At 52.2% G+C, this 18,920-nt stretch overlaps 1 protein-coding gene across 1 annotated transcript in view; it reads right to left on the bottom strand.

Annotated features, from left to right (window-relative positions):
• Positions 1-18,920, bottom strand: part of LOC123022579 (maestro heat-like repeat family member 5) — a 65,042-nt gene that overhangs the window by 18,379 nt on the left and 27,743 nt on the right. Inside the window, exons 13-21 of the mRNA XM_044428414.1 lie at positions 14,227-14,365; positions 13,127-13,222; positions 12,090-12,194; positions 8,641-8,776; positions 5,390-5,505; positions 3,303-3,452; positions 1,948-2,105; positions 1,686-1,821; positions 19-209 (exon numbers count right to left, since the gene is read on the bottom strand). Of these exons, the coding sequence (XP_044284349.1) occupies positions 19-209; positions 1,686-1,821; positions 1,948-2,105; positions 3,303-3,452; positions 5,390-5,505; positions 8,641-8,776; positions 12,090-12,194; positions 13,127-13,222; positions 14,227-14,365 (1,227 nt within the window). The remainder of the gene's footprint in view (positions 1-18; positions 210-1,685; positions 1,822-1,947; positions 2,106-3,302; positions 3,453-5,389; positions 5,506-8,640; positions 8,777-12,089; positions 12,195-13,126; positions 13,223-14,226; positions 14,366-18,920) is intronic.

Raw genomic sequence — 18,920 nt, 5'->3', positions numbered from 1 at the left:
ATTAGTTCTTTCAGGTACCTCTGGAAGCTGAGTGCCTCGGGGTTTTCCCTCAGGATGACTTCCTGCCTGGCCTTTAGAGAATCGGGCAAATCGAGCTGCATCACAAAGAGGACCTGCTTGAGCAAAGGGATGAACAACTGAAGGTGCATTTGTGCCAGGGCTGTCCGGTACCCAGGAATGCGGAAGGTCTCATAGATGACGTTCATGGCCTGAAGGTGAGAAAGGACAAGGAATGAGTCTTAGTGAAGGCAACTTGCTGCTTCTATGCATGTCTCCACACCCACACAGTTCCAGCCTCCCAGGCTGCCTCCATACTTGAAGTGAGATTCAAAAGCGCACAACGCCGCACAATTTCCCAGCACAATTGGACTTGAATTGCGCAATTGGGTTTCACTGGGGCTGGAAGGGAATTATTGGAGGTAACACAATGCATCTGAGTAGGCAGCCTTAGCACCAGTCCTGGTGGGTTCACTCTGGTCACATCGGCCGAGGTAGCCCCTTCTCTTCTCACTCCTCCCACAGATATATATCCCAGGGGACACTGAGGGGGAAACACGATTTTACACCTCCCCAAACCTTGATTGTTTCTTCAGACTTTTGGGCTGGCTGGGCGCTTGGTCTGATCCAGTAAAGTTTTCCTACATTCTTATGCTAGTGGAGCAGGAAGCAGAAAAAGATGGGGAAGCTGCCAATGTCACGATCGCGCGGCCTTGGAAGCACCACATTTCCCCCTCTCTCCCGTTTGGGTGCTGTGCTTAATCCTGTGATCACTTTTTCTGCATAGCTGCTTGCTTTATTTTTAGGCCGCTACCGTAATTTATCTCGGCATGCTTTTTAAAACAATTTTTTTCTCTGACTTCAAGAGGGTTCAACCTTGAAAGACAGTTTGAAGCTCATTTTAAGAACATAAGAAAAGCCATTCTGGATCAGACCAAAGGTCCACTGAGTCTAGCAGTTCATTCACGCCACGACACGCCAGCCATCCACAGCGTCCTTCAAGCAGGATGGGTGCAAGACCTCCACCTGCCTGTGCTCCTCAGCAACCGGTGTGCGCAGGCAGACCATCTCTGGTAAAGGGGCTGGTAGCTTGCAGCCCACAAGGCTGGTAGCTCTGAGCCTCTTCTCTCAGGAATCTGCCCAATCCCCTTTGAAGGGCTTCCAGCTCGGCAACCATCGCCACTTCCCATGGCAGCAAGCTCCATAGCTTGAGTCTTTGCTGTCCGAAGAAGTGCTTCCATTCATCTCCCCTAAACTTCCCACCGATCCGCTGCATGAGGGGACCCTGGGAGGGAGAGGAACTCATTCCTCCGTGCTGCCCAGGCCCAGCTACTTCTCAGTGGGCTTTGCCACTTGGCCTTTCTATTCAGCCACCTCTGCCTCTCCCCTGCTCATAGAGTGGGAGGGGAGGGGAGGGGAGGGGAGGGGAGGGGAGGGGAGGGTGGAGTGGTGGACAGTGAATCCCATGGAGGCATGAGCCGGACCTGCAGAAGACTGCTCAAATGGCATGGGGGGGGGGGGGGTAACACATGGTCCAAGCTTATCTCATTTCCCCCGGAGAGAAGAAAGTGGTCAGTTTCAGGTTTCTCTGCCTCCTTCCAGCCGCAAGGAAATGCCCCTTGGAGGACAGCCAGGCAGCCTCGTGGAGGCAGAAACTGGCAAGGCCTCTCGGTCGCTGTGCGACTTACAGCCAGAGACGTGGTCGTGCTGACTTCGTCCCCTTGCCAGGGATCCTTGACCTGGAGGCTCTTCAGCAGCAGCTGCAGGACTTGCGTGGCCACTTGTGGGCCCGAAGCCATGGCTGCCCAGAGCTCATTGGTGTGCCTGCAAAGTCAGCAGAGGTGGGACACAAGTCCATTAGAGGCTTGAGGCTTGGGTGGCCCCCGGGAAGCGGCCCGGCGGGGCTGCAGAAGGGGCGCAGCTTCTCGCCGGGGCCGACCAGCCTCCTACCTGTTGATGGGAATGGAGAACGAGAGGCAGCTCCGCATGACCTCCTCCATGTGATACGGGATCATGAACGCCAACGCCTTCAGCACCACTTTCCGCGTCCAGTACGAGGCTTCCCGCAGCTGCAGGCACATGTAGATGGCTCCTACAACATCCTTCACCTGGGCAAATGGAAGAACCCCAGGCCTGCCTCAAGTCTGGCGGAGGTGGACAGAGCCAGGCATGCTTCTGTGCATGGGCTGCGCATTGCGTCTCCACAGAGCCCGCTGGCTGCTGAGGGACTTGGGCTCTCTCACCGTGAGAAGGGCTGTGAGGTGGAGGCTGCTGCAGGTGGAGCCAGTCTCTGCTGAGCCACCGCCTGGATACTCTGTGCTCCTGAGGACTTTCCACTGCCAGCCCTGAGGTCCCCCAGCCAGCTGCAGAAGGGCCTGCTCTGCCCCACTCTGCTCTGTGTGTGTGGGGGGGGAGGGGGTGCCCACACATGCCCAGTAAGGCAGTTGCTCCAGAAGCCTATCGAATGCTTTTCATTTTTTCTAGGTAGGTTTCCTTTATCTTTTTCATTTTGGCTTCTTTTCTTTTATATTGATATTTTAGGGTTCTCCTTGGGACCCTTTTAGAATTAAAAAGGTGGCACAGCAATGTTCTGCAAATGAAATAAAATTGTGTAAATATGATGCCACCCGGATGACTGGTGGGCTGCACACCCAAAGCCGCTGCTCTGTGAGAGCGTCCGAGTTCCCTGAGGCTCCACAGGCCATGGATGTCTTCCACTTTGCAGGCAAAGCCTCCATCTTGTCTGGCTCAGCAGAGAAGATGGACAAGGGACACCTCAGAACATCAACACCCACAAAAGAGCAGCTGCTTGCTGCCGGGAGGCGTAAGAAGGCGCGCATTCCAAGCCCCAACAGCTCGTGTGCCTGAGGGACTCTGCCAGCCCTCCCTGCGTCTCTGCTGGTCAGTAGGTTGCTGAGCTACAGGTGGACTTGCTGGAGTGAGAAGTTCCCAGGTTGTTCAGGGGGCAAAGCGTCATGGCAGCCTCTGCAAAGAGTGTCTCCCGAGGTGCTCAGCCCAGCTCCACTTTGTTTAGACACTCATCTCTCTGCCTATCTACGTATCACTACTAATAGCGCTTACCAAGGAGATGCTCATTTGGGATCTGGGAACCTGGTGGCCCTTTGGCCCCTTCCAACTCTACTATTCCACGATTCTAAGACACCAGTCATTCTTGTCTTTTGCAGGATGGTTGAGGGTATGTTGGTAACTGTTCTCCCCCTGAGTATCCCATCTATGCTAGCGACTGTTCAAGAAAGCAGCCAGACCCGGAGGAAGACAGAAAAGGAGATGGGCTCTGGCCTCACCCGTTCAACTTTCCTGGCATGGTTCTGCAGAACTGCATTGAGCACCTCTTCTGCGGCCTTCAGCAGCTCTGCCCTGGAGTCTCTCAGGCTATGCAGAACAGAGAGCAGGAGGTTGGTCAGCTGAGCCGCGAAGATTTGGTCACCGAGATGCTGCAAGGACCAGAGAGAGGACTGGTGAGGCCGGACCCTTCGCCACGGAGCCTGGGAGGGAGGGTGCCGCCTCCCCAGCAGCACCCGCAGTTAAGGGGCCTGCCACCCCCACATTCGCGTTCCTCCGGAAGAGCCATGCGCCCGCCCATGAGCCGCTGCGCACACAAGTCCCCCCGATGCACCACGCGTTTGGGTCTGGGGTCCCCAGTGCAAGCTCCACTGCAGAGTTGCTCAGAGGGCGCCGTCTGCCAGGGCAGATTCTGGGGTCCCTGCAGGGATTGGCCTGAAGGGCCCTGGCAGGTCTCTCTGTGCTGCGTGCATGAAATGGCCTTGGTGCATCGAGAGACAAACCACGGTCCCCTGCTGGGCGACGCCAGGACGATGCTGCTCGGTGGCTGTTCGGGGGCCCTCATGATGCTGGACGTGCCACAAATGTGCAGCAGAGGCCCATTTCCTGGGTGCTGTGCAGGCTCCCCATTCCCTGAGGAGAGCCATGGGTCCTGCCCCACTGTCAGGATGTGGGCAGCTGTGGGGGCCAGAACCAGAGCAAGCACCACTGTGTTCCCAGGATCAATCCCAGGCCTTGCTGGGGTTGCAGCAAAGATATATGTTGCACAAAATAAAATAAAATAAAAATGCAGCCTGGAGAAACACATTCAGACAGCCATTGCTGGTAGATGTTGTGCTCTTTGGAATGCCTTATTGCGTGCATAATGAGGCCGCATTATGATTAGGTAAAGCAAGCCGATGGCAGAGCGTGTCGCTTGCTGATTGGCTATTCAGAACTGTACACCCTCAGAGATGGAGAGTGCAACTGCCCATGAATGATGGGGCCGGGTGTGGAGCTTCTTTTTGTGTGAGCCGGAGCGTCACCCCCACAGCAGCTGGTTTTTGAGAAAGGCCTCTTGGACTGAGAGCCATTGGTCTCTGTTGCATCTCCCAAGACGACTGGAGTCGGGGATCAGTCCCCTCAGGCAAGCAAGCAGGCAAGCAAGTGAAGGGTGTTTTCGCAACGCTGGAGCTCTCCGTCCACTGACCAGCGCCAGCTGGGAATCCTGGAGGGGGGACTACATGAGAGGAAGCTCCTCCTTCTGGCCTCAGCAAAACAGCTCTTCCTGTGGCTGCAGGGGCTGCACCTGGCCTGCCCCCCCCCCCCCCCCCCGCCTCTGCCTGTCCCCTGCCTTGCACGGCTCCCTCGGCAGCACAGGCCCGCCTGCTCGCTGCGGTGCCTGCGTCCCTCGTACCTATCAGCCCCTGCCCCTGGTTCCTGCCTTCCCACGTTTCCTTGCCGTTGCACCTGCCTCCTGCCTGACACAATCTTGCCCTGGCGGTGTCTCCCGCCTTGCCGTGTTGTCTCAGTCACACGCAGCTTCCCGGTTGCCGGGGTGCGGCTGCCACGTCCAGCCTGACCTTTGCCGCATCTGTTGTCTTGTGCATCCTGCCATGCTGTCGTCCCGCCCTGTTATCCTGCCCAGCGTACGTGCAGCCCTGCTGGTCCTCCTGCTCTTCAGCCACAGCCTTGTTCAGTCTTGGTGCGCTCTGCTGGTCCCTGACCTTTGCCTGCATTATGACTATGGCGTAGCCTTCCCATTAAAGCTGACCTTCAGACTGTCCCTTCTGCAGGTCAGTTGCCCTGGTCCTAGTGCCTCTGTCGGTCCTGCCTTCCCTTGTCTCTGGCCACCTGCACCCTGGCCATGGGCCCCACACCCCCTGCTGCCGCTGATACAGCCTGGCTAAAGCTGGGAGACTTGCCGAGGAGACTTCTAGAAGGGGTGCTGAGCTCCCTTGCTCCCAGCTTCCGACCCACCCTACCACCACCAAAGAATGCCAAGCTGCTCCCATTCGGTTGCGGGTGCAAGGCAGCCACTAGCCCAGGGCCGCACTGGCTGTTGCGCAAGATCTTGCTACCCCCAGCATCTCAGAAGCAGCCACAATACCATTGCCATGTGCCAGCTGCTGTCCAGTGCCAAAAAAGCAAGCCACTCCTCCTCTGGGGTCTTTAATCTCCTCTTCACAGACCACGTTCTCCTCTTCGGTTTGCTCATCTTCAGTCCTGGGGCGGAGCAGAGCAGCTGTTAGCCTCCAATTAGCGGGAAATGCAGGGAGGGGAGTGCACTCAGCCACAGCACCCGCTGGCTGCACAGGGCCCCGAGGCCCCGGCAGGATGGCCATGAGGTGGGTCGCACCTGGAACAGGGAGGGGCGTGCAGGGCACCCAAGGACCTGAAGACTGGCCAGTGAAGAGGACGCGGAGAGCAGGAGGGCAGGGCAAGGGAGGGCAGGCCTGGGGCAGGAGGAGGCAAAGAGAAGGAGCGCTTGGCCTGGAAGCAGTGGGGAAGGGCCCGGGACGCAGCAGGCAGGCGAGCCAAGTCCGTGTCGCAGCAGGAGGCGGGAAAGACAGCAGCCCTGGAAGCACGAGTGGGGTAGATGAACCTGAGTGAGACCCCGTGGCCAGGAACTGGGGCGGCTCTGAGGACAGTTATGAGGAGGAGCAGCAGGCGTACAGTTTGGGGTGGACAGGTGGGAGGAAAGAAGGAATGGGGGAGGGGAGGGGCTGAATTGCTGAGATGGTTTCAAGTGCATCATCATCATCATCCTCAACATCATCATCATCATCATCACCACCATCACTAATTTCATTTCTATAACATCCGACAGCCCAAGCTCTTTGGGCCGTTTACAGCAGCCCATAAAACAGACAACAGAATACAATAAAATATGAGAAAGGCTGAAAAGCATCAAAAAGTTTAGAACAGCTAAACCGAACAACGACAAAGAACGACGCCATGAAGCACCCGGGATGGGCAAGCCCCGCAAGCCTCGGCATAGAGGGCTGCCTTAACATGGCGCCGACGAGATGACGAGTTTGGCGCCAGGAGGGTTGTGGTGGGGAGGAAGCTTCACAGACAGGGGCTGCAACAGAGAAAGCCCTCCCTGTTCTTGCCTCCCCCAAGCCTCCCTGAGCTGACGCTTCGAGGAGGCCCCAGAGGGGGAGTATAGTGTCCGAGTACATGGAGATCGGGAGAGGCGCTCCGACACGTATCGCAGTCTCAAGCCACGTAAGACTTTACAGGCTCAAGCCAGCGCCTTGAATTGGGCCCAGAAACATGCAGACAGCCAAGGCAAGCAGGCCAGAGCTGGTCTTACTTGTTTGGATCCGTGGACCCTCGCTATTAATCCAGCTGCTGCATTTTGCCTGCGCTGCCATTTCTGAACTGGCTTCAAGGGCAGCTCCATGCACAGAGTACCACAGTAATCTAATCGAGAGACTGCAGATTAGTGAAGCTAGGCTGTCTCCGTCCAGGTAAGGGTACAGCTGGGACCCCAGCCAGAGCTGGTAGAAGGCGCTATGAGTCACTGAGGTCACCTGAGCCTAAAGTGACAGTGATGGGGCACTCCCGGCTCCAAACCTTTCCCTGCGGGGACTGTGCAACCCCATCTAGAACAGCCTGAACACCCTTTATCCAGCCAAAGGAACCGCTGCTGACAGCACCTCCGTCTGTCTAGGCTGAGGCTCAGTTTGCTAGCCCTCCGCCGCATGTCAGCTCAGCAGCCCCACCATTTCATCAGCTGATGATGGAAAGACATGGAGCTCCGTGTCATCAGCACACCGGTGGCAACACACCCTCAGTGGTTCATGTAGATGGCAAAGAGCATCGGGGCAGAACAGACCCTGAGGAACTTCAAAGCGCTGAATGCTGTTCCCCAAGCACCACTCTCTAGAGATAGCCCTCCAGGTAGGGGCTGGACCATCGCTTCGCTGTGCCCCCCACTCCCAACTCCAACAGCCTCCCCAGAAGGACACCGTGGTTGCTGGTATCAAAAGCTGCCCAGAGGTCCCCCCATCTCTTCCCAGCATAAGTCATTACATGGGGTGACCAAGGCTGTTTCAGTGCCAAAGGACACCTAGAGAAGGAGGAAACTCCTATAGACCACAGAAACACCCTCCCTCCCTGACCCTCAGGTCTACCCTGATGCTGGACCAGGTACTGCTGTGGGCACACCTGGGAGAGAGTGAAACTCCCATTTCACCCACCCAGATCTCAGTTCTGCATGCCAGATCAGCTGTTTCACCCGCTATTAAATTGTGGGTGAGGGAGGTTTCATTCTGCACTGACCTGGCATACATCTGCTTCTATTGTTCTATAGGTCCGCCTGGCACCGTCGTTACTGGTTTTTCGGCGCCAGGTAAAGACCTTTTTATTTAAACATCATTTCAATTGTTAAAACATATGATCTGGCCTGGGCAACTTCTTCTTCCTTCTCTTTCTCCTCCTATATTTTTATTTTATACTGATAATTTTAATTTTGTATTTGTAAATCAATGTATTTTTTGTATTGTTATATTTAATGGTAATTTATTATGTACTATTGTATTTCAATGTATTTTATCATGTTGTAAGCCGCCCCGAGGTTTCGGCAAGGGGCGGCATAGAAATGTTATAATAATAATAATAATAATAATAATAATAATAATAATAATAATTGTATTTAAACGTCATTTTAATTGTTGATTTTATTTATTGATTTTAACAACTTTGGCCAGGATGTCTCCAACTGTATTTTATTATATTAATGTTATTTATTTATGTTGTAAGCCGCCGCGAGGCTGAGGCGAATGGGGCGGCATATAAGCCTGCTAAATAAATAAATAATAAATAAATTAGCTGTTCAACCAAAACTTGCTTCACAGGGACATGCAGTTTGTGACAGATTGTACTTGTTCTTAGAAAAAAAACTGCTGTGAAGAAAGCCAAAAAGGTGTCTGTGGTTCTGCACCAGTCAAAGGACAGTGACAAATATTTTGTTAGGTACAATATAAATGTCTTAGCAGTGCAGTCCAAAATGAGTTACAAGCAAGCAAGCGCTTCTGGGGCCCGTGGGAATTAGCTCAGATACCTCAACTGCAGCTGAATCCTTCTCAAAGGCAAAAGCAGAGCATGCCATGGGGTAAAGGCGGTTCCCTGTGAGTGCATTTGACCAAGAGGTGGGCTGCTCACCTGCAACTGACATGCTAGCCCAGGTGTGTCTGCCTAACCTTGTGACACATTGCACAGCAGTTCTGCAACCCCCAAGGCATCGTCCAGCATGCTGAAAAGGCGGCTGCAATGCAATCAACACCAGGAGGCAAGGAGTCAGCCGGGCACAGCCCAGCCTAGGGGTTAGCCGGCCTGGTCGCCGGCCCTCACCTTTCCGGCGCAGGAGGACCTCGTAGAGGCAGCTGACTGCTTGCACGGCCAAGGCACTGATGCGCTGCACCGGATCATTGCACAAGGTGATCAGAAGGGCCGTCGGGTGTGCCAGCTTGCTGAACTCCTGTGAGAGCTGATAAGAGAAAAGGGATGGACCAGTGGGCTCGGGGGGGGGGGGGGGGGCTTCCCTGCCACCTTCCATCTCACACCTGGCACATGCGTGCCCTCCCTGTTCTGTGGAGCCCTTCTGCCACCCACGGAGTCCGTGTCACCCTGCACTGGTGTCAATGACCACAGGCACTCTGCAGATGCTCCGGTCCGCTTAACAGGCTGCCGTGTGGAGCAGGACCAGTGCAAAGGTACTCTGCCAAAGACTTCCAGCGGCGACAGCTTGGGAGGAATAGTGAGAGCATCACTGTCCAAAAGAGACTTCAGGAAAGCAACCAAAGCAAGGTCCAATGGACTGACTCTCCAGGAAAGCCCAAGTCCCCAAAGGGCCATTTGCTTCTCCAGGCATGAGAAAACATAGAAACAGAGCAGGTCAAAAGGGGCTCCTGGGCCATCTAGTCTGACCCCTGGCTCCAGCCAGCTCCACTCATGACATGCCTACCATGTGCATGTCCAGACTCTCCTTGAACACCCTCACCCACCTCCCATGGAAACCCATTCTATACTGAGGGGTCCTGTCAGGAAGTACTTCCTGGCATACACCTTGACTCTTGGTTCCCTGAGCTTTGCTCCATTGGAGCGTGTCCTGCCCTCCACTGCAGGGGAAAACAGGTCACGACCCACCTCTGTGTGGCACCCCCCTCACGTAGCTGGATGTTGCCAACACATCCCGTCTGACTCGCCTCCTCCAGCTCCCTCAGTCTTTCCTCACATGACTTACCCTGCCACCCAGCCACCATCCTTGTGGCCCTTTGCTGCACCAATTCCAACCTTACTATACCCCTCTTGTAATGAGGAGCCCAAAACTGAACACAGTGCTCCAGCTGCAGGTACCTCAGAGTAGCACAGAGTGGCAGTAATGCTTCTCTTGATCTGGAAGCCACACTTCTGGCTATGCAACGAAGGGTGGCGTTCGCCCTCTTGACTGCCGCATCACACGGCTGGCTCATGTTCAGCCTGCAGTCAAGCAGCACCCCGAGATCCTTTTCACAAGTGCTGCTCTCCAGCCACTTGCCCCCTAACCTGCACTTCTGGCACCCATCCCTATGCGGAAGGCCTTGCTGAAACCAGGTAAACCACATCCACCACATCCCCTCCATTTAGCCACCTCGAAACCTTGCCATAGATTTCTACAAGTTTCATCTGGCAGGACCTGTTTTTGCGGAAGCCGTGTTGTATAGTTGCCGACCTCTCTTGTCTAGGGTTTCCAGAGCTTTTCCTATTATGAGCCTTTCCACTGTCTTTCCCAAAATGGACATAAGACTAACTGACCTGTAATTCCCCATGTCCCCTCTGCTACCCTTTTTGAAGAATGGGACCACTGACGTCACCCTTCAATCCTCTGGAACCTCACCTGTTCTCCACGAGGCCTCAAAAATGGAGGCCAGCGGGTGTGAGAGGACTCCCGCCAACTCCCTAAGTACCCTCAGGCGTAACCCATTTTGGGAAAATTCAGATAAATCCTGGCAGAAATGGGGTTGCTTATGTGCCCTTGTGTTTTAAAATGCCTGCACCTCTTTCTCAGGAAGCACTCAAAAGTTCCAAGCCAGGTTATTGTCGGCATTTGCTGCTACTTTAAGAAGTGGGACCTGATGGCTCCCACAAGGCGCTGCCAGGGCTGCTGTTTTGCTGATCAGTAAGAACCAATAAGGCTGCCAGGTTAACAGCACTGCAATTGCCCTCATTTGCATGCCAAGACCTCAATAATCCCTGTGCCTCAGTGATCGTTAGGTTAATATCCTGTAATCAAACGCCACCGTATGAAGCTCCCTCTGCAGACCTCTCACCTTCTCACTGTGTTCCCCTTATTTCGTCATCAGCAGCCCAACTGCCAGGGCCCATCTGACTCAATCTGCAGAAATACTCTGTGTATGTTCCAAAAGCTTGTAGTTGGTGGTGGAGACCACTACCCAGTAGCAGGCTGTCGTAAGTCACTGTTAGGGGGCTGGGTGGTCTCACCAATAAAAATGCAGGGATTCAAGGCGATTCAGTCTTCTCTGCGATTCATTCTTGCCATTAGTAAAGAGACTCTGACACCCGCCAGGGCCTGGCGCCTTTGTAACGCCCAGTGCCCTGAGGAGCCCCTCGACTTCTAGGGGGCAACTCTTATCTGTGCCCCTAAATCCCTGGCCTCATCCGATCCTCATGCAGATCTCCCCCGTCCTACTTCGGGGAGAACACAGAGGCAAAATAGTCATTTAGCATCTGTGCCTGTTCCCCCACATCAGTCAACACATCCCCTTGGCCCTCCACATTTGTGGGGGTTAGGGGTGCAGGACCCCCACAGAAGTGGAAAAACTGTGAATATCTCTACCCTCTCCAAAACTTAACTCTTAAAACTGTTGACCATATGCTTCCTCGATTACATCTTCTCCTCCATCTCACGCCTTGCTCTGACCAAGCAGGGCTCCTCCTCTTCATTTATTAGATTCCCCTGTTCTTATTCCCCACCCTTTGCTCCCTCTTTGCACCAAGGAAATACTGGAGGGAGTTCTCTCTCCAGAGGGGCAGGGCAAGAAGCTCCCCCTTTGCTTCCTCTCTCTATGGTGATGATAGTTTTCTGCAGAAGGTCACAACACTCCAAAAAAATTCCCATTTAATTATTGATGGAAAACTCATGAGTAATCAAATCTGGGAGAATTAAACCCATTAAAATTTAGGTTCGACTGTACTCTGCTTGTCTACCCAGGCATCTTTATGGCTTGATACTCTAAGAACTCCCAGCTGGACACACAGCTTGGAGCAGCCTGAGCAAAGACAGTCCATGCCAGTCCTCAGCTTGGTGCACTACAATTGCCCTGACGCATGGCAGCAAGTGGGTCTCTCTCCTCGTGTTACTCAGAGAGTGGCTAACACTGTACAATCTCCCTAGGAACGCTGCTCCACGCTGGATGGGTCTGTCGGCCTTGAGTCCCAAGCCCAAGCAAATATGCCCCCCACCACACCTTTTGTGGAGAGAAGTCACAAGCCCCAGCAGCCATAGAAACATAGCCAACGAAGTCAGAAGAGGCCTCCTGAGACATCTAGTCTTGAAACCCTCTGTGCTCGGAGGCAGCACAGCTCCAAAACCGGAGGCAGGAGCTGCCCGCTCTATGCCCTACTTAACTGGAAGTTTCCGGGGGCTTCTGGCCAGCAACAGTATGCCTGGCCTGACCCCAACAAGGCAACTTAAGGGTTCTTTGGGCAAATTGTGGCCATTGCTTTAGATCTGTCTTGAGGAAGGGGAGGCCCAGTCTGGTCACAAGGATGGTGGGCACCTAGGCACAGTGGCTACTCACATCAAAATGGAAGTATTCAGCTACAAATTTCAAGATCTTCATTGCTGTCTCCACTGCTCTCTCACGAGTATGATCTGATTTTGATGTCATCCACGGTTCCATAAGCTATGAAACAAAGTGCAGGCACTGACATGGTCTGGGCCACAAGAAGCTCAAGATGGGCAGGAAATGACATCCATGTACTGCTGAACTTGGGAGTCACAATGATCTCACTGGCACAGAGGCTTACAAATGACATCCACGAAAGATGGGCCTCACACAGATTTGTACACGTGACATCCGAGTGGAGGAATCTGGGTACATAGGTTTTCTAGCAAGTCTTACAGAATTGCTCGCGTCCAGTGGGGGCATCTCCTTAGACCTTGGACTTCTAAGGCCAAAGAGGTTGGTGGGGACTCTGCACCAGCTTCAAAGTCATGAGGGCACAAGTGCTCACCCTTTGCGGGACTGCCCTTCCCTGAGTGACCCCCTCAACACTTCAATGCCTCACTTTTCCTGTCACACTGGAAGGCAGGAGACAACTATTTTGAGGAGCAGGTGGTGTTCCTTCTCATGACCTTTGGTCAACTACGCTTCTTCTTTGCAGGATCAATTATCTGGCAGAGAGGGTGCAGCTTGAGAAGCTAGTGCACATGTCTTTGGCCAGCTCTCCAGGTGAGCAAGAAGAGCTATGATGGAAATAAGAGTGCTGAGCTACTGGCAAATGCTCCCAAAGTCCTTGGACTATGTCCAGAATATGGCAGGGGTTCAGATGAGCATAGTAGGACAGGCAAATCCCTGAAACACTCCCAGTGTGGGATCTTAATGCAGGGCAGTCTGGAAAGGTGCTGTGTCCTAGGTCAGTAAGAGAGTTGCATCCATTGTCATATTTTGATGGGACTGCCGGCAACTAAAGGGACAGAGGTTTGTAAACTTGCTTCGTACATTTTTTCTTCTACTTAATAAAATCTTCCTTCAACCTGCTGGTATGTTTCTGGTATTATGAATCCTATTTTTTTTAGAAAAAGCCCTTGTCTCTTGGCAACACACCTGCCTACCTCCATCAAGTGCTGCAGCTCGCTTGGGTGTGGGTTTTCCAGCAACAAACCCTGCAGCATCTCTCCAAAACTGCTCATGGTTTGGTGGTAGAGGCCCTGAAGCAAAAGGAAGGCAGTGAGCTTGAGTGCCACAGGGCTGGACAAGAGGAAGCAACTGAGCCAAGATGTCGCTGGCTGCCACGGTTAGGCAGGCGCTCTTGGCCCTGGACCAGCCTCCTCTCCCACTCTAGCTCTGGACTAGCTTCCATGGCTGGCCTCCTCTGCTAGAGGAGGCAGGCCTGCTGGCACCAGTTGCCGAGGAGCTTGCACTCGTCCCGCTTGAGCAAGCCGGTGGGCAGCCAGTTTGCCACCGTGTGTCTGCAGTGCTGAACTGGATGGACCTTTGGTCTGATCCAGCATAGCTTTCCTTATGTTCTTAAGTTCTTAGCCTCAGCAATGACTCCAGAGTACAGGGCAGGACAAAGACCAGAAGCCTGGACAAAATAATTCCTTCAGGATCTGCACAGCGACTAGGAAGTGGGGAGTGCACCTGGCTGTCATCTTTGTGAGCAGAATGTTGGACTAGATGGACCTTTCCTGTGATCCAGCAGGGTTCCTATGTTCTTAGAGAGCAAGAGCTGCCCTCTTGCGTACATATAAGCATTATTTCATGTCACTTTTATACTGCCCATAGCTGGAGCTCTTGGGGCAGCTAATATGGTTTTCTGTAGGAGCTGAGGAAGCAGTGAGGCGGTCAGATGTTTTGGGAGGTTCCAGAGAGCACACAGAAGGACCTTGTGTTTCCCATTCTGCATCTATAACCCTCTTCCTTATGCTCCCTGACAGTTCCCCCATTCCCAAACAATTTTTTACCAATACTTTTGGTGCAGCTGAAATGAGTATAGGAAAATGAGAGAGCAACAAGGTTTGGTTTCCACGTCACACAGTTGGACACATTTAGATAGCTATGGACTTGCATTTCCAGCAGATGGTGATTGGCCAGATTCTCCAAATCCTTAGCTTAATTTCCTCACAGATTCTCACTGAGAAACTATGGTCAGAAAAGAATTCCATGGATCTTAGGCTTAGCTTGGGAAAATAAGCTACTGAGTAGGGCTCACTTTGATATCATCTGCTGTCAGCTCCTCTCTACAAGATTGTCCTTCAAGGATGTCCAGCGGGGCCAGGCAAAACACACTTCGGAAGGAGGCACAGAGCAAGTGGGATTTCTTCTCTGCCTCAAGGACGGGCTTCAGCTTGCTGATGAAAGAGAAACACTGAGATTTAGTTGTAGCAAGAAAGAGTGGGTCAGTGCTGGTGCCCATCACATGGCATGATGGCTCAAGTGGCAGGAAGCCAGGTCCCAGCTGGACATCAGGAAGAATTTCCTGATTGTTACAGCAATGCGACCATGACCTATGGAAGTCGTGGGCTCTCCCACCCGGAAAGCATTCAGGATGCAACTGGACAGCCATCTGAGAGGGATGGTTTGACCTGGAGTCCTGCACTGAGCAGGGGGTTGGACCTGATGGCCTTCTGGCCCCTTCCAACTCTACAGGGGCTGCTGTTGTGGGGATAAGAGTGAAAGCAGCAGGAGGAGAATTATGTCAGCTGCTCCGAGTTCCTTGAAAGAAAAAAGGTGTCATATAAACATAATGAAATAAATAAATGACTCCGAGTCCCTAGCACTGAGGAGGTGGATGGCCCCGAGGGCCCTCTTGCTCCTTTCCAAACCTGCTATTCTGTGGTTCTATGATGCTCACTTCCTCCACCCCAGCTAAGAATAAACATTGGCACCACAATCTTACGTGAGGGCAAAAGGGTGGCTTCCTGAATCCTGCTGCTATTGAGTGAAGGAGAATGCCACGGAAGGAATCTTAGCCCTGCTACAGCTCAGGCAATAGCATACGGTTTGTACGCAGACATTCCCAGCTCATTCCAGGCCAGTGTCCCACTCTTTGCCTTGCAAACTCCTCAGAGACATGTAAACACACACTTAGAGCACACAAGGCCCTAGAGCAGGAATGGGAAACTTGTGGCCTTGTTGTTGGACTGCAAGGCCCATCATTCCTCCCCACTGGCTATGCTGGCCAGGGCAGATGGAGTTTGCTGTCGAGCAATGTCTGGAGGAGGGCTAGCTGCCAGCTTCCGAACTAGAGATGCTGAGCCGACTTATTCATTTGATAATCTTGATGTGACGCGGCAGTTAAGAAGGTGAATGCCACTGTTGGATGTATAGCCAGAAGTGCTGCTTCTAGATTGAGGGAGATGTTAGTACCACCCCATAAGACTCTGATGCACCCGCAACTGGAGTACTGTGCTCTACACTGTAAGAAAGATATAGCTAGGTTAGAATCGGTTCAGTGCAGAGTCACAAGGATGGTACCTGGACTGGATGGAGTGTGGTGGAATGTCATATGAGATGAGACTGAGGAAGCTGGGTCTTTTCAGCCTGGAAGAGAGACTTAGCAGGATCTTATGTCACACAGTAGAGAGTCGTGACCTGTCCTCCCATGGTGGAAGATAAAACATGATCCAATGGAGCAAAGCTTAAGGAACCAGGTTTTAGGTTGGAAATCAGGAAGTACTTCCTGCCAGCTAGAACTCCTATGATATGGAGCAGGCTTCCATGGAAGGTGGTGGAGGCGCCATCAGTGAAGATGTTCAAGGAAAAAAGTGTAAATTGGTGATGTACAACAGCAGGGGATTGGTTCTGACAAGAGAGGTTAAATTTCTCACTGTCCTGAAAGACTGTGCTCTGGAACAACTGGCCATGGAACCAACCACAGGGGAGGCAAGCTTGGATGTCATCCGAGGCAGGGTTGCCCAGAGCACAGTGCAGGATGCAAATGTGGCTGAGCCACTCTGTAACAGTGGCCACACTGGCATCAGAGTGAACATGCGGTTGGCTGGAAGACTGCCAAGGAGGTCAAGCACAGTTGAATCAATGAGTTTAAATCTCTTCAAAGCCCTTGGAGATTAATAAAATGCTACAATAGAGAGACAGATAATAGGAAGACCACAAGTGAGAAAAGGCTGCACAAAGCCCAGGAAGTACCAGCATGGCTAATGCACAGAGGCAAGGACGCTGTTACAGGGGAGAAAGCTTCCGTCAAGAAATGAAAGCCTGGCCCACGTGGGAAGAACAGACAGGAGCATGTGCTGCCACGAGGGAGATGCAAGAGCCATTTGGAGAAGCAGAAAAACGCACCTCTAGCAACATGAGGGCTAACAATTGGTAATTCTTCAAATATATCAAAAGAAAGAAAGCAGCTAAGGAGGCAGTTGGATCACTGGGTGTTAACAGAAGTCAAGCAGCACTGGGTGGGGTGGGGGGGGGGGGGGGGGGGGGGGGGGAGATTGCAGAGCAGCTCAGCGGATGCTTTCCAACCGTCCTCACAGCAAAGGATGCCGAGCAGGCACTTGTCCCAGAGCTTGGGTGTTCTGGAAGGGACTCTGGGAATTTTCAGGGAATCAGTAGCGACAAGAGATGCCATTCTCAGCCTTACCGGCAAACCAAAAGTCAGCCAGTCACCTGGTGCAGGGTTAGGTCACCTGGTTCATCCTGGAGCTATCAAAGAATCCAAGCATGAAACCACTGACCTTCCTACCAAAACATCATGTCTCTAAAATGAGCTTTTGCACCAGAGGATTGGAGAATGGCCAGTACAACATCAGTTTTTGAAAGGGATCCGGGGGATCTAGGAAATTACAGGCCAGCTAGTTTAACATCTGCTCCTGGGAAATTGCTTGAAAGCACAATTAAAGATAGGATGAGTAAGAGGGACAAGCTCTACTGGAAAAATTCAGCATGGCTGCCACAAATGGAAGACCAGTTGGGGTTCTTTGAGAGTGGAAATCAGCACACAGTCAGGGGTGATCCTGCTGACATTGTTGTCCTGGATTTCCAAAAGGCTTCCGACAAAGTCCGTCACCAAAGGCTGCTGAGCCATGGAATAGGGTGGGGTGGGGTGTCCCCTTCTGGATCATGGACTGGATAAAGAGCAGAGGACAGAGGGGTGGGGGAATAAATGACAGCTTCCTGCAAAGAAGATGGATCACCAATGGGCTCCCACAGGGTTGCTCTGCAGTAGGACCAGCACTGCTCAACATATTCAGGATCTGTAATTAGGAAGGGGGAGTGAAGTGGCCAAGTTTGTTGACGCCACTGAACTTTCTAGGAAGGTTGAAGCCAAAAGAGATTGTGAGGTGTTCCAAGGGTATCTCGCCAAACTGGGAGAATGGCAAATGTGCCCAATAGAAGCCAGTATAAAGCAATGCATGTTGGGGCAAAGCATCCCAACTTCAGTGTATACCAATGGGATCTGAGCTAGCAGTGACTGAGCAAGAATGGGATCTTGGGAATGGCCAGACGGGTCAGTGGAAATGTCAGCCCACTGCACAGCTGCCACAAAGAAGGCAAACTTCATGCTAGCCGTAACAAGGAACAGAACAAAACGTACAAGTGGCAAGATCGTACTTCCCTTGTACAGATCATTGGTGTGACCACACCTGGAATATTGTGTTGAGTTCTGCACACCTTACCTGAAAAAGGACATTATTGAGTTGGAAAAATTGTAGAGAGGGCAACAAAGTGAATCAGGGGCTGCAGCAACACCCCTTTGAGGAGCAGCTGCAACAACTGGGACAGTTCAGCTTAGCTAAAAGGTGAGGAAGGGGAGACATGATAGAGGTGTTTAACATTATCCACCAAGAGGAGGAAGTGGAGAGGGACACACGCAAACCCAGGGTCATCTCATGCAGCTGATTGGTGAGAAGTTTAGGGGAGATGAATGGAAGTACTTCTTCAGACAGCATATTCTCAAACTATGGAGTTTGCTGCCACAGGAAGTAGTGATGGTTGCCGAGCTGGAAGCCTTTCAAAGAGGACTGGGCAGATTCATGAGGGAAGAGGCTATCAGTGGCTACTGGCCTTGCTGGCTATGAGGTGGCCCCAATGCAAAGGAATTGTAAAGGGCTTTAGAAGTTAATACTAGAACCTTGAATTGGGCAAAGTTGGCTGGGTAGCCAGGGAAGATGACAGCAGACTGGTGGAGAATAGTAGAGTTGAAAAGGGCCATGAAGGCCATGGAGTCCAACACCACATTACACCATCCCATCCAGAGGGCTGTCCTGTTTCTCTTTGAATGTCTTTAGTGTGGGAAAGCCCCCCACCTCTCCAGGCAGCTGGTTCCACTGTTGTATTTCTCTGGCCATGAGGAAGCTTTTCCTGATGTCCAGCCTGAATCTGGGTTGCTGCAACTTGAATGGATTATTCCGTATCCTACACCCTGGCATCAGCAAGAACAGATCTTGACCTTCCTCTTTGTGACAGCCTTTGAGGTCTTTATAGAGGAAGATCATGTCCCCGCTTGGTCTTCTCTTCTCAAAGCTGAGCATGCCCAGTTCTCTGAGTCTCTCCTCACAGGGCAGTGTTTCCAAACCCTGGATCATTTTTGTTGCCCTCTGCTGAACCCTTTCTAATTTACCTTGCATCTTTCTTAAATCTTGGGGCCCAGAACTGAACACAGTATTCCAGGTGAGGTCTGACTAGTGAGGAGTATAGAGGAACTACGACTTCTCATGATTTGGAAGTAATACTTCTGTAAATGCATCCCAAAATAGCATTTGCCCTTTTGGCGGCTGCATCACATTGTAGGCTCATGTTTAGCCTATTGTCCACAATTACTCCAATATCGTTTTGTTTTGCAGGTCTGTTGAGCCACATAGTCCGCATCTTTAATTGATGCATCTGGTTTCTTTTTCCCAGGTGGAGGACTTGTCCCTTGTCCCTATTGAATCTGATTCTGTTGCT

This window comes from Varanus komodoensis, unplaced genomic scaffold (assembly GCF_004798865.1).
Source record: "Varanus komodoensis strain SLA01 unplaced genomic scaffold, ASM479886v1 scaffold2, whole genome shotgun sequence".
Taxonomy (NCBI): Eukaryota; Metazoa; Chordata; class Lepidosauria; order Squamata; family Varanidae; genus Varanus; species Varanus komodoensis.
Note: the sequence above shows the minus strand (reverse complement) of the source record. Positions and strands in the feature narration are given on the sequence as shown.